General features: G+C 43.2%; 1 protein-coding gene across 1 annotated transcript in view; it reads left to right on the top strand.

Moving 5' to 3' along the window:
- The window catches only part of cacna2d2a (calcium channel, voltage-dependent, alpha 2/delta subunit 2a), a gene marked incomplete at both ends in the record, with an annotated part of 322,235 nt that overhangs the window by 136,529 nt on the left and 169,170 nt on the right, over nt 1-16,536 (top strand). The window contains one exon of the mRNA XM_080728771.1: nt 14,958-15,017. Coding sequence (XP_080584897.1) covers nt 14,958-15,017 — 60 coding nt within the window. The remainder of the gene's footprint in view (nt 1-14,957; nt 15,018-16,536) is intronic.

Genomic DNA, 16,536 nt, shown 5'->3' with positions numbered 1-16,536 from the left:
TTGAGCATCACTGACATGGAAACATGGGTTTCTTGGCACACATTTTCACAATTTTTCAAAAATAGCAGATCTACAAGCTTGCAGCGCGGCACTCGGTGCCGCGCTGTGAGCTTGTATATCTGCTATTTTTCAATAGTTAACATTCATGGGGGGCCCACAGTGAATCCTTGTACCCAGGGCCCAGAATTTGGTGTGACGCCCCTGCTGCTGGAGCCTGCAGGCCACCAACCGCTGTTACTGGTCCACTGCTGCTCAGACCGCTGCCCCCTAATGGACTGACGGCTGCACTGCATGGCAGCTGCAGCGCGCTGCTGGCATCCTTCAAGGCTATCATCATCCCAAGGACAAGTCTGTTAGGATGGGGGTTCTCAACCTGTGGACCGGAGACCCGCTGACAAACATTTTTGTCCCCGCCCGGCCGAAGGCCATGGGGAGACTATGTTTTGCCCCCTGTCCGTCCGTCCGTCCGTCCGTCCGTCCGTCCGTCCATCCGTCCGTGCGTCCGTCTGTTACCAGCTAATCTCCGGCGCCGTGTGTGTGTGTGCCAAACTGTGCCAAACACTCCCTGGATGCCAATTCGGAACCTCGATCTTGGACAGTATTCTTACAGATTTTGTCCAAAAATCTTGCAAATCGGTAGGCAGTTTCTCTACAGTCATGTGATCAACATGAATCTGTCCGATTTTCAGTATTCCATCCCGATTGGCTAAGATTGGCTTCTAAAGTTTGCAGGATTGCTCCATTTTGAACAAAATGCCTCATGTTGGCGCTATAACAGGCCGATTTGTGTTTTTACTAGTGGTGTCCAACGATTAAATATTTTAATCGCGATTAATCGCATGATTTATGTAGTTAATCGCGCGATTAATCGCAACTAAGTCATCATCTTTTATCAGGTCACAATGTAACTTAGAGGGATATCTTTCAAGTCTTTTGTGGCCCTATTAACTTGGGAGTGGAAATATTTGCTGGATTTATGCAAAAGTATGTTAATCTTTTATTCTAAATCAATTAAAAACCTGAATAAATCATAATGGTATTGCATTAAACAGACTGCAGCTGATGGGTATAAGGATCTGCTAAATGATTACTGTTGTGTCCACCTTTATGCTTTAATTATACTTTGTATTTTTTGTTACATCAACAGGGATGGACCTTGTAGCCAATATAGCCGATATTGTAGCCAATGTTTGTAAATATGCGATTAATTGCGATTAAAATAATTAATCGCGATTAACATAACGGTGAGTTAATTGCGATTAATTTAGTTAACTCGGACAGCACTAGTTTTTACCTATAACTCCATCGATCAGTGTTAAACTATGTATGCGCACTCCCTAGAGAGACCAGGATTGCCCTGCATTTTTCACTTCTGCCTTTTATAGCACTACCAGGAGGCAGACTTATATAGAAGACATTCTTTGATATTACTCCTTCTGATTTTATCCAAAAATCCAAGTTTTAGTAGACAAAATCAACACTGCCACACACACACACACACACACACACACACACACACACACACACACACACACACACACACACACACACACACACACAGGCAGGCCTGGAAAGAGGCGCCACATACGTCACAGGAAATTGTTACGGTGTTAGCGTTTACATGCTAATCAGACTACTCCCAATGCTTCATGATATCCATGTAATCAAAATAAGATTATGCTGTAGCAGCAATCAGCTAGTCTCATTATGTATTGACTGCTAAAGAACTGACAATTAAGCTGACTGACTTGCATGTGAAACGTGTCTGTTGTGTATTGTCATTGTCGTGCAGAAACCTTATATCTTATTATAAGATGTCTGCTATCTATATACTTTTTCTTAATTAATGCCCAAACGTATACACGCCGCATTAAATGAAACCATTTGGTTCATTTGGTTTGTTTGTATGCTCTCAAGAGTTACATTATTGTTAAACCTCTGCATAGGCCTACTTACCGTAATGTACATAGGCCTACTTACCATAATGTACATAGGCCTACTTACCGTAATGTACATAGGCCTACTTACCATAATGTACATAGGCCTACTTACCGTAATGTACATAGGTCTACTTACCGTAATGTACATAGGTCTACTTACCGTAATGTACATAGGTCTACTTACCGTAATGTACAAGACGTCTACTTACCGTAATGTACATAGGTCTACTTACCGTAATGTACAAGACGTCTACTCAATTAGAGAATGTAGAAGAATTGATATTTTGATCAATGTTTGTCATCTCTCCTATGGTACCACATCAATACAGCATGGACAGCGACATGGAGAGCGACAAAATCCTATCCAACGATTATTATTATTATTCTTTTTTTTTATAAAAACTAAAACAGTTAAATATGGAGATACTGTAAGAGGTTTCTGCCTGACAGCAACGATATCCTACTGGTTGGGGTTGGAAGTGCTAGCTAGGGCTGTCACAATTATTACATAATCGTCATAATCGTTTACATGTTGAAAAATGTTTATATATGTTCAAACATTTAAAAAAATAGTGGGCATAGCAGATCTACAAGCTCACAACGCGTCGCATCGCGTTATTTGTATATTTGGGTTATGTGTCATATCTGCCATGTGCAACTTCAAAGACTACAAGCCAGACAGAAATGTTAATTGTCAACAACAAAAACACAATTAAATCGCTAATCGCAATTATTTGAGTGACAATTAATCGTCATGTAAAATGTGACTGTCATAATCTTGACAGCCCTGGTGCTAGCAATAGCAGCAGCAGCATCCTGGCATGGCTCCCTAGCTGCCACCTACCGTATACCTCAGTGTTGTGGAGAAAGGTTAAATGACCCCAACAGAGCGACTGCACAGTGTTTTCTAGGTCCACTGGGTGAGCTTCAGCCCTCCACAAACACAGCCATGCAGGGGTCACCTGGAGCCTGATAACTGCCTCCCTTCAAGGCTTTACAGTTCCAACACAGAGACCACACTCTGTTCTCTCCAGAGCTCTCTCATTCAAACACACAGCAACATACCGGTATACACAACACAGTGTACACAGCAAAACGCCCTAGTGTTAGTTTAACTCTCTACATCACTGGTTCCCAAACAAAAATGTATGATACTATATAATATAGCTACAATTATTTGTGGACACATCTGAATGTGATACTGTAGTTTAATAATAGGTTAATGGTGGACATCTGAATGGAGGATTTTAAAAGTATTTTTGTGTGTTAAACACAATGTATACGGTACATTTCAAAATATATGAGCTAAAATATGTTTTTTTACAGAAAAAAAAAATATATATATATATATCAGTGGAATAAACTAGCGGTTCTCAAAGAGGATTCCAGGGTCTCTGTGGGTGCCTCAATGGGGGTCTAAATTGACCCATGCAAGTCTGTAACTCTGACAGCATACAAATGGAACCAAACGGAACTTAACGGGTCCATTTGGTTCCATTTGTATGCTGTCAGAGTTAAGGGGAGACCTTGAAATGTGAAAGTTTGAGAAACACTGGTATAAACTGTATCTAGATACATCAAAAGATATCTAAACTGTATGAGTATATTTTCTATTCGATCATGTTTGAAATATTCACGCGGAAATGTGTTTGAAATTGTACCTGTCTTCTTTGCGCCACGGGGGGCCGCTCACCCCAGCGTGACGCAGCGCCGCCCCTGGTGGGCTGTCATTCCCCCAGAAATAACATGACTTTGAGTGATTAAACTGCTCGCCGCCAGAACAGCACAAACTGAACAGTTATGAATATTAAAGATCCTAATCGCCTCATGCTGAGCTTTTCACTTCGTCCCCGTCCATCCGTTCCCCCCCTTCTTCATGTCTTCTTGTCTTGCGGGGGTTCGCAGTCACAAAGCAAAAAGGGCTTTTTCTTCATGAAGGCTGGCAGGCGGAGGCCGGTTTGTCTGCTTGACACTTCTATCTCTGTTCTGGAGGGGAGGGGGGGGGGACATTTCCTTAACATACTTTATTTATTTAATTGTTAAACTGCGTGCAGCATTATCAAACATAAATATCAAGCCTATCAGACAAGTCTACAGTTCCCAAAAGGAAAGGCAATGTATTTCAATGTGATTGTCAACCTTTTTTCTTTTATTTTTTTTTGTTTTTTCCGAGGGCCCCCATTCTGATATGCATAAGGCCAGTCATTTTCAAAGTGGTTCCGTGGACCCCCAGGGGTCCTTGGGGGTGTACCAGTGGGTCCCCACGCCCCACCCAGTAAAATGTGTTAATACAGCATAATAATTTTAACCACTTTATCCATTTATACATAAGATAGCTCTGCTATTTTTGAAAGGACCTTTTTTTTCATTTTCAGATAGGGGATCCACGGCCAAAAATACAGTACATATCAATGTCGGGGTACTTGACATTAAAAGTCTGAGAACCACTGCATTAGGCCATCCATTTACTTCTTTTTTTTTTAATCTCTGGAACTCCAATCCATGCTGTAAAATCCTCACTGTTTATTTAACTAGAGTGTACAAATGGAACCAAACCCATAGCAGTTCTGTAACACTCCCTTTCCCTCAATGACCATACATGAAGATAGGATTTTTAGGTTTTAGAAAGGTTTTTTACTGATTGCATGGTCTACCTACCGGTATGTTATTGCTGATATTCCTATGCCTTGTTATATTATTGTTGATGTACTGACATTAGCGTGCTTATTATATTGATGTATTACCTGCTTATTGTAAGTCGCTTTGGATTAAAATTGTAAATGGACCCGTATAAGGCTCCATATTTGTACATACAATTATAAACCAATCCATTTTAACCCGGGGTGGTCCTTGGACCCTACATTGAGAACCATTGATGTATTTAATTCAGTCTGAACCAGAAGCAGGGATAAAACACGCCCACCGGCCATTGAAAACTGAATCACCAGGAAGAGGGGGTTATCAAAAGCAAAGATTCCCCCCTTAATAAATCAAACCCTTCCGTTGCCTATTGTGTTTTTCATACAATACCCCGACCCTGTTCCATGCAATGTTTATGGTGGTAGACGTCGCGTAGGTGCTTCTCATGCCACTATCCATTACGGGCGTGTGTTTATGGTTCTTGACCTTGCCTGCAGGGCCGGCGCGCTGACAAATGGCCCGATAAAACGTGATGCAGTTTGTGTCAGAGTTACAATGGCATGATGACGCCAGAGGACACCGTCCCTCTGTGTGCGAGATAACCGTCAGTGTCCCTGCCGTGGTGTCATTTCCTGTGTTGTGTGTGTGTGTGTGTGTGTGTGTGTGTGTGTGTGTGTGTGTGTGTGTGTGTGTGTGTGTGTGTGTGTGTGTGTGTGTGTGTGTGTGTGTGTGTGTGTGTGTGTGTGTGTGTGTGTGTGTGTGCGTGCGCGTGCGTGCTTACTTGTGTGAGGGTCATATTATGTCCCCACAACTATAGTAACATTTTTGAAATGCACATTGTGAGAAGATGTTTAGAGTTAGATTTACATGCCAACACATAAAATACCAGCCATCGAAATTTCCATTGGCGGCGGGTGTTGTCGATCACGACCCGTGGATCGTCCCCTTCCGGGAGTATAAAACCACGGGCCCGCGTCCGTGTGACGTACTCCCGTTGAACAACAGCAAAAAATCTCCAGTATTTTCGAGTTTTACCACTTTAGCACTTTTAACAAATCAGAAATTAGCAAATTGACAAATATGTTGCTACATACTGTACATGTACTGTGAGCCCCTCCCATACACTAAACTGTGTTCCCGGCCCTTAAGCGACGGTTTTGTTCTCGATAATCAACTGTTGCCCAGCCGTTTATCTGCTGTTTTTTCTCCACCTCGGAGTTAAGGTGAAGTTTGAAGATTTTTCCGCCGCGTGGTGAACCTCGTCTGCGCTAGCAGGAGTTAGCCCCTACTAGCCTAGCTTCCCAGTCTAGCCCGCTGCTCACTTATGTTTAGGGTTAGTGTTATGGTTATTTATGAGGTACAGTATAACCCCTCCCTAATTGCCTGGGAATGTGAGACAACACCTGATCCCAATTGCCCTCATCACAGGGCTCGTTAGAACCCTTGTCTTTTTAGATCCAATGTGATTGGTTGTATCTATCTCCGGCACCGTATTTATGTGTGACTTTCATTGTGTTCTGTATACCCTGAAGAAGGCAGTTGGCTGCCGAAATGTTGATTTTCCTAAAATAAATATTGTACACTTTTTTTGTCTTTTTAACCCTTCTTGTGCCGATCCCAAACAAGTTCGGCTTTTTTTCAATACAATACAATATTTTTTTTGCTATTTTACTTACCCTGAGCTGCTTGTAGAGACATGGGTGGTCCTGGCTCGTCCTACGCTTTCCAACGAGCCATTCTACGTGGTGCGACGATTTATTCCATTGAAAATGGCCAGATGCAAAGTTTAGAGCCCCCCAATTTTTACTCCATCTATGCTGTCGGCGGCGCGACGTATTCCGGGGTGCCGATCCCGAACTAGTCCGGCTTTTTTAATAAAATGAATTAATTAATCGGAGGCCTACCTCTTTAGAGGTAATTTTCTCTGAACTGTGTTCCTATGGAAGCGAAAAGGTTTTTTTTTGCGGCTAAATAGCCTCAAATCGGGCTTAAAAAAAAAAAAAAAAGCCTATAGCTAACTGTTAGCTCTCTTCATCCGGTTCATGTTCATAACACTGTTCACAGTGAAATCCCAATCCACTTCTGCGTGGGTACTAGAGCTGGGATACCCGACCGAAATCCGACGGGACCCGACAAGCCCGACGGGCTCGGGCTCGGGTCGGACGCATTTTCACAATTAATTGTCGGACGTCGATTCGGGTCGGACATAATTTTGATTCATAGAAAATAAAGTGTAAAACGATACAACTATCGTCTCTGTGTGTGCTATTTCCTTGTATTTCTGGTGCACTGCACGTGGCTAGTACGCTCAGTGCGTTGTCTTGACAACCATGCACACATGTTGATGGGGAAAAGGAAGTGGGAGACGGAGTGTCATATCATATGTGACAGAGAACAAACAAACAAACAAACAGATAGGCCTACACGAGAAGAAAAAGCGAATGAGTGAGAGATAATGTTGCCGCCAGCCGAGATAAAAGTTAACTTGTCTACGGTAAAGTTTAAAGCAATTGAAAACGAAAGAGGGAAATCAGCGCCGCGGTATGGACGCATTTCAACGTAGTTGTCAACGCAGACATAATTAAAAAGTCCGATGTTGAATGTAGCCTTAGCCTAAAACCCATAAACCATAATGGTTGGATTAATAATAGTTTTTGATTAAGAAAGACGGCCAACTGGCCGTGGACTGGCCGTTTGTGGACGCTGGATATTAAAAGCAGATGTCAGATTCGTCTATGCTGGTAAGACTGAATACATTTTGATATTGATTGAACATGTGGAAAAGGTTTGTGTGTGAATACTTTATTAACAGTTTGTAAAAGAGGATTTTAAGTGTGTGACTGCAGCGATCGAGTCACTGACTGCAGTCAGACAAGAGTCACCGGACGCGCAGTGCACGTTATAGCCTATTATTTAATAATCTAACGTAGCCTACTTGTGTAATTATTTAAAACACTTTCACAAGCCACAATGTGGCTTAATATTATTAAGGGTAACAAACAGGCACGCTGCATGCACTCACTGCACATTATAACACGTTTGCTAGTGAGTGTAAATCAGTGGCTTCCTCAAAGAAAAAGAAACGAGGCGAAAAAGCGTTGAAAACATAAGGTTCGGGCCTCGGCTCGGGTCGGACGCTTTTTCATGATTAATGCTCGGACGTCGACTCGGGTCGGACAGAAAACTGTCGGACACAGGTTCGGGTCGGACAGAAAAAATGGGCCCGATCCCAGCTCTAGTGGGTACCCGTATGTTATACTGGAGGCCTACGAGGGAATGTCTGGCACTTTGGCGCCCTCTTGTGGCCTTGGCACACAACTAGTTAAGACTACTATTGAGAGTATTTTGCCGTGAGCTGGCACCACTACAAGGACCTGGTGTGTGTAGTATCCCCGTGCCTAGGGTTAGAGTTATACCTGATTTATAATTAGTTTTGTGCCGGCGTCACACCCTTTTTGGACTACTTTTCTTCGACGCCGTCCTTTAGTTTTTATGTCCTCACAAGTAGCAGTAATACAAACAAGTGTGTGTGTGTGTGTGTATGTGGGGGGTTGGAGCTGTTGCTTGGCCTTATCTGTGTCCAGGTCCATCACACGGTGCTGTATCTCACTAGGACGCTCATCCACCGGCTCTAAGCCGCTCACCAGCCACCAGCCAACATTATAATACCAACCAACCACCACCACCAACACTGATGATATATCCCTGGTCCCCTCCATCCCACATCTCTCACTCTGATTCATGGGCTGTTTGTGTAGCCCATCCATCTGTGGGGCCCCAACAACACAGAGGCAGGGGGAAGACACACGGAGAGACGCATGGCTGTTTTGGAGCAGGGGAATGGGGGGGGGGGGGGGGGACTGCATTAAGCTGCTAGAGCAGAGATATGGGGCCCGGTAGAAAATGGTGGGCTTCTGGTGGGGGGGTGGGGGAGTGGGGTGTCGGCAGAATAACTGAGGTAGCGGCAGCTGGAGAAAACGGAGAACGGAGAGGGAAAAGACACGTGGGGGCTACTCTCAGGGGGAGAGAAATGGATTTTTCTGCGGGGACAAAGAGGGAGAGATCCTTACTGACAGATTAAACGGCTGAGGAAAAGAGAGAGCTGAGAGAATGAAAGGGCAGATCATAACGTAGATCACTGGTAGACGCACCGAGGGAGAGGATTGGGCGGATGTACTGTAGCCTTTCACCAAGCGGTATATACTCCTCAAGAAAAGACCTGCTTTGGTGTAATTATCGTTGTCCTGTACTGTGTGTGGGAACAGTCACAGTCACCGAGAGATAGTGTATGCACATTCACAAACTCATTAGAGGAATCAATGGCACCACTGTGCCACAAATTAACCACTTTCACCCAAGCGCTCCTATGTTGGTCCCGTCGAACATTAAAGAAAAAAGAAAAATACATAATAGTGTATATGTTACAGTTTGTTTGAGGTACCAGTAAGATGGAGGCACCGCTTGCTCCACCTTGGACCCTCACAACCTGTTCATAGATTCCATATAGTTTCATTGTTTGACAGCACAATCATCAGTGTATTTTGGATTCATGTCAATTTGTGTTTTCAGATATTTAACCACTTGAACCGTCAATACAATAAATTTGGCCTTTCACTCTGTACTTTTTTCCCCCTCTACACCAAACCTCTTTGGTGTAGCCGATCTACAAGCTCACGCGCTGTGAGGCGTTGTGAGCTCGTAGATCTGCTATCTTTGGTTAAAGTTCTCAGAATATGGACTCTAGGGTTCAGTGGTTATTATAAAAAAGAGGAAAACAAGAATTGACACACAGTCAATATAAAATCTGGTGGATTGGTGTGTTGAAGTTAGTGTAAAAAAAGTTTGAAAAAAATGTTTTTGAAAAAAAAAAAGTTTGATTTTTTTTTTTTTTTTTTAAAGGTTGAAAAAAAAATATTTTTGAAAAAAAAAAGTTTGAAAAAAAATTTTTTTTTAGGGGGGGCCCTTTTTTAGGGGGGCCCCTCGCGGGGGTTAATCCGTCCCTGGGCTCGGCCCTCGCGGGGGTTAATCCGTCCCTGGGCTCGGCTGACACAAACACACTACGTTGTCAATTCACCATACAGTAAAGGAGGGGAGCGCACTTTTTATGATCTATATACCACTTTGCTTGTTTCTCTCCCATAAGTCTGGCAACACGCTTCCTTCCTCCTCTCTCCACTGTCCACAGTTTGGCTAATGGCTAATGCTAGCTCCGGTAGAACTGGTCGTTTTAAACTCTATTGAGGGAATTAACAAGAAAGAGAAGAGAAAATGCTGCAATTTTTCCAGTGGTGGAAAAAAGCGTGGAAAACGCTAGCCCTTTCTGGTTTTACATTGGTGTGTAAAGTAACTACGTACATTTACTCAAGTACTGTACTTATAAGTACACTTGAGGTATTTGTACTTTACTTGAGTGTTTCCAATTTCCAATACTTTTACTTCACTACATCTCGGATCCAAATATTGTACTTTTACTCCACTGCATTTACAGAGTAGTTCTATATTGCAGTATTGATACTTTTACTTAAGTAAAACAATTGAGTACTTTTTGCGAGAACAGGACAGGAGGAGAGAAACATGAGCCTGTCTTCCATGCGGAGAATAACACAGCGTTTTTGAAACTATTCATTTCATCAATATATATATCCTCCTTCAAATCACTTACTTACCCCAAAGTCGTCCATAAAAAGTTGTTTTTGTATCCTTCTACTTTGAAACTATTACGCTACGGCGACGGGCGCTGATTCATAACCAGCTCTGATCCATAATGAGTTCTCCTTGACGCTATGTCACCAATGAGCCCTTGCGAGGCAGGAAAGGCTGCGCACCCTCTCATCCGTAGTAAAAATAAAATATACAGTTTCGCTACTCACCAAAACAAAGACGGATTTAAGGAGTTGAAAGCCTACTTTCCTTAGTGGGAATCCTCAGATCCCCCCACCCCACGTCTAAAATACACTTTTTGGCCAGAGAAAAAAAAACTTTTACCGGAGGTTTTAGTTACTCCACACCGCCCTCTACAGATCTTGTCAATAGAAATGTCCATTGACCAGATTTTGCCTTCCGGTGAAATATTATCTTCTCTGGATAAAAAGTGTATTTTAGACGTGACGTGGGGGGCTTTGAATGTTCCCACTAAGTAAAGTAGGCTTTCAACTCTCTAAATCCGTCTTTGTTTTGGTGAGTAGCGAAACTGTATCTTTTATTTTAACCACAGACGAGTGGGCACACCGCCGCTAATGCGAGCACAAGGGCTCATTACAGTCATTAGTGACATAGCGATCTGTAATCTCTACTCTTATCTGTACGTTAGCACGTTAGCTGCTAACGGCTAGCTAACACTTGAAATGAATGAAGACAAGTAATGTACAAATTGATGAAGAAGGGGGGAGTGTTTCTTACCTCTGCCTTGTCTGATGACGTTTTCCACACTTCTCATATTATATCCCCAACCATGGTCGCCGTTACATTAGCTTAGTGCCAATATGGACAGAATAGCACATCTTCGTCCCCCCGACTTTCGAGTTAAAAAAAAAGAGTCACATGGCTTCACGTTGTTCTGTTTTATTTATCACAAGCAGGCTAGCCAGCTGCAGGCCTACTGTACATACTACGTTTCAATGAAGGTGTATGATTCTCTCTGTATCATAAACATTTGGTTGCATAACACAAAGAATGATAGCCGATCTACAGCTGCAGAGTCTTTTCTCACTGGCTCCCGTTGCCGTTTGTAACCCATAGTCTGGAGGAGCGTTAAACTCGCCTGCGATTGGCTCTAATGCAGTTCTTTTCCCCCCTTCCCCCCCATTGTCTGGGGGGCCGCGACAGCCAATAGGCAAATAGGTCCCCTGTATGTGGCGCCAGAACAACACCGAAATGTTGAAATCTGTTTCCAGATTTAAAAACACAAAGGGCCCGCTGTAGTAACTCTGAGGACCCCCTAGGGGTACTGGACCCCCTGTTGAAGAGCCTTGATCTAAATCCTCGGTAGAAAGGCATGGAGATCATCTCCAAACAATGCAAGACAAATGTTGTATTATCATACGACACAGATGGGTCAAAATAGCCGTTAATAATTCACAAAAAAATGTATGGATTGTAGCTTTTTAAATGGTTTGATAATTCTCAATAAAGCAGGTTGCTTTTTCAGATGTTTCATGTTTTATCTGTAATTTAAAAATTTTGTCGTGTTAATATCGCCACGAGAGATTACCACTCGGCAGTGGCCTTTATCAGCGATGACCCGCTCTTAACGGATGTCGCGCAATTAATGTCGTTTCTATTGAACTCTCTGGGGATTTCAATTGGCCAATTAGCTCCTCGTTTCATTGTTCCAGTGGTCCAACATTCCATTAGGAAATGAATGAAATCTTTTTCTTTTTTTAACCATCATCATTACTTGAAGCCCATTCGGTTGATTACATGCACAATACACAAGCATACAGTACAGACGCAGTGGAACACCTATTGTATGGTACAGCTTTCTGTCGTTATCTTTAGAAAATTAGGTTGCAGTAGCAGATAGACAGCAGTCCTGACGCCAGAAACATGTTCCATGGATCACGTTTTCTCTCATTCAAAATCCCATGGCGTCTTTTAATTCACTCAAGTACTGTGTTACAAAAAGTGAATTTAAAACAAGTCTTTTTGTGATATTTAGTTATATTTGATACCGTCTGAGTTTGGAGAAAATATAATAAATTCTGCGATGGTACCCGGTATGGTGTTGGAAACTACATTTGGAAATCACGGGATTGACTGTCGCCATTGAAGTACGTCACACCCCAAATTTATTTGATGATATCTTTTTTTTTAATATCCCTAAACTGTATTTATATAGCACCTTTCTAGTTTTTCGACCTTCAAAGCGATTTAAAAGGCACTTCACAGTCACCCATTCACAGGTCGATGGCGGAGGAAACCATGCAGCAGAGTCCTGCATACTGTAGGTCCAATTTTGATGTGACAAGCGTGTGACGTCACACGTTCCCTTTGCTCCGTGGGGACCCACGGTTCTTAACAATGTAGCACCAGATATTATATTAAGTGCTCTTATAGCAGCACGCCAAATAGCGTTCGTAATTATATAGAGCCCTTTGCACAGAATATTCTGGGATGTGAACCAGATCGCCCCCTAGGGGCCTGGGGGAACCTAGATACCGAGGCACAGAGGGGAAGGAGACAGAGAGGGAGATAGAGGGAGAGAGAGAGAGGGAGGAGAGAGAGAGAGAGAGAGAGAGAGAGAGAGAGAGAGAGAGAGAGAGCCTCCAGGGTGTGGACTCTGCCATATTCGGGTGACTTGATGCCGTATGAGTGGTCTATGACTCTATAAGCCTCTACAGAGATAAGCCTCTGTTACTGTACTCGGGGAATGCTGTGTGGATGTTGAGGGATATTTTTATGATAATTCAACATCAATGGACACGGGTTATGTGATGTTTTAACCCGGCGGGACGATAATAAATAGCACGCTGCGTTTATTTTACAACTACTGTAAATACAGTGGTAATGGCAAGGTCAAAATATTCTAAATGCAAGCAAGCAATAGCACTGCTGTACAGTGCTTTGATTAGAAAGTAAATCTGGTTTAAGCTTTCTGTCACGTAAATACTGTCAGAATATAGTAGCAATCCGTATTTGCTTTATACTAATGCTAATAGTACAGTATGCCCTGTCAATTGTCCTAACTGTATCTTTTTTCTTTCTTTCCTTTTTTTTTTTACAAAAACATGCTGTTATACTGCAGCTTATATTGTCACTGTCGGGTGGAATCCTTGCAAGGCGTTGTGTGCTTGTAGATCGGCTATTTTCATATATATATATATTTCTTTTTAAATGATGAATACAAAACGAGCAGTTTTGGACATACAGTACAAGATTTCCACCTGACAACAACGTCGGGTGGAAACCTGATGTTACCTGGGTGATGTTCTCTTGCAGGGTGTAAGTTGGCCTTTAACTGTTTTACTGCTACGGACGTTCCCGTTCGCCCCATTTCTCTGTGTCGCGTCGCGCCAATACGGCCGTTCGTTCGTTTACCTTGTTGATGTCCGTAAGCTGATGAGGGGTCGCGCCGCCGTGTACTGTAATCACATCGCCCGCAGTGATGGTCTTAAAAATCCCTTATGCGTTAACATCAACGGAGACCAATTCTCTTCCGTGTTGATTTCTCTGGCCCTGTGGCTCTGTGGCCAGAGACTGGTCTCAATGGATGGCAAAATTCACATTAATTCTTGCATGACGCCGCCCTCTGGTGCCTGGTCTGCCAAAGTGCATGTTGCACAATCCAAAAAAATAAAAATAATAATAAATAAATAAATGTCTATCTATCTACTATAACGTCGCAAAGGTAAGCCGCTTTTTGCTGGCGCCAGACCCAATAAATAAATAAAACATCTGGCAGTAAAAGAGTTAAGGAAGAGGGCGTACATGGCAGCAGTGCACTCCTGCACTGCCTCAACCTCTACAATTATACACAGCTCATCAACAGCTGCTTTCATTTCTCTAGAGTCTAGTCTGTCTCTGTCTCTGTGTCTGTCTCTCTTGCACACATGTTTGCGAATGTACATGTTTAGCCATAACCTTGATGCCAACCTGAGCTAGCCTCGCATAGCCTGACAATATCACACTGCGTGGACATAGTCTGGTGTTTAGCAATTCAATTATTCCGGGGGCGGTTACAAAAGCTTTAGTCTGGTGTTTAGCAATTCAATTATTCCGGGGGCGGTTACAAAAGCTTTTCAAATGGACTCTATTGGTTAGACCTACTGTACAACCAATCAGAGTAGCCCCAGAAACACAAATTGGAACGATACAAACACAGTGGAAATGGCAAAGGTGATACATCCTCCCCTACAACCACCAGAGTAGCACAAAGGTGATATACGCCCTACAATTGCATAATGGGCCAGTTCCTCACGACTTAGGAGTTGAGAAGGATTTACAGAGCTGAGCAGCCCTAGACCCTTTCTGCTGCCTTGTGTTAGCAATGGCAGATATAGTCTAGCTGAGCTAAGCTAAACCTGAGCTATAAAAACCTTTGTTAACCATGAACAAAATAACCAGTAAGACGCCTAAAGGTGAAAAACGACCTCACCCAAAAGGGCGAGGTCGTGCCATGTCTTGGCCATCTGGCATCACAGTGATTATATATTGGCATTCACAGATATGGGCTTAATATTGATGACATCAGAGGGATCTCCATATATGGGCATAAAAGGGATTTGGTTCCCATGACATCACAGTGATGTTAGAGCGTGAGAGTCAATCAACAAAAAAGGCTGCCGCTCTGATAAATGGGTCTATACTTGTGTCTGTCTCTCATACCTTGTGTTACATCATTGTCCTCTGACAATCCTTTTTTTGTCTGTGTGTGTACAGAAGCTGGCCAGGGAAGCAGAGCAGCTGCAGAAGGAGCACGTCTGGCAGGACGGTGTGAAGGTAAAGCATCTCCTCCACCCTTCCTCTTCCTCCTTCTCCTCCACCCTTCCTCCTCTTCCTCCTTCTCTTTCCCCTGGGTTGTAGTTTTCTGTTCCTATCTACTGGCCTTATCACTCTCTGTCCTCCTCTGTTTACATGTGACTCTATATCGATGACAATGTGATCAGCATCACAGGGGACAGTGTTGTATCAAACACACATATTTATTCATTGATGTACATTTTTATAGCTTTTCAAATTGTTTTTCAGAATCGGCTTTGTTTTTCTAAAGCCTTGGCTTGTGTTGATCATCAATTTTGGCTGTTTGTGGCTGAAAAGAGATTGTAGACATTTGTACAAACACTCACAAACACATCATGCGTACACACACACACACACACACACACACACACACACACACACACACACACACACACACACACACACACTCTCTCTCTGAGGTTTGTCGATTCACGATCTCTAATCTGTGATTATTTACATGCTGTTTGTTCAGTTTCATGGAGCGGAGCAGCTTGGATATTACATTTTCTACCTAGTGACCTTTAAAAACACACACACACACACACACACACACACACACACACACACACACACACACACACACACACACACACACAATCCCTGCTGTTGAAATGTAAAAATTACCCCCTCCCCGAAGAAAAAACACAGAAACACTCTTTTAGTGGTTTGTGTATTTGCCTGTGTGTGTGTGTGTGTGTGTGTGTGTGTGTGTGTGTGTGTGTGTGTGTGTGTGTGTGTGTGTGTGTGTGTGTGTGTGTGTGTGTGTGTGTGTGTGTGTGTGTGTGTGTGTGTGTGTGTGTGTGTGTGTAAGCCTGCCTGCTCTGCTGACTCCCAGATTTTGCAAACACACTGGTGCAAACACACAGGTGCGCAAGCACACGCACACACGCGTGCACACACACACACACACACACACACACACACACACACACACACACACACACACACATACACACACACACACCACCCACTGTCATATTGCGTGTCTCCAGGGAGACGGGCTCATGGTGCTGTCATGGTACACTTCCCACAAATGGATTTTTAACCCCGCGCCTCCTGCGGGATATTTGAGAAAAGGCTTTAACTGATTTAAAAAGGAATAATTATGAGCCCTGCTCTCTCTCCCACCTCCACCATGAAGTCCATTTTTATTCATGGTCTCTGACACTGCCAGGGTGGGGGTCTCTGTCGCTTACACTGCAGGGTGGGGGTCTCTGTCGCTTACAGTTGTAAGTCCCGACCCACAGGTTGAGAACCCCTTCTCAACCTGTGGGTCGGGACTCCCAGGGGGGTCCCCAAATAATTTTTGGGGGTCCCCAGAGGAGTAACTTGATATGCAACATTGCTTTCTTACTCAACAGTAGACAAACCAACATAAAATGTAAGTGTATAGAGGGTATCTGCACATTTCTAAAGTGACAATTTAAGGACGTTTTAATACCTCTGAAATGACAAATTAAACATTGGACAAATTGTCAAATATTTGAGGCAGAAATTG

The sequence above is a fragment of the Nannobrachium achirus genome, assembly GCF_963921795.1.
Source record: "Nannobrachium achirus genome assembly, chromosome: 6".
Classification (NCBI taxonomy): domain Eukaryota; kingdom Metazoa; phylum Chordata; class Actinopteri; order Myctophiformes; family Myctophidae; genus Nannobrachium; species Nannobrachium achirus.
The sequence above is the reverse complement of the archived record's forward strand: the minus strand, read 5'-3'. Positions and strand labels throughout refer to the sequence as shown.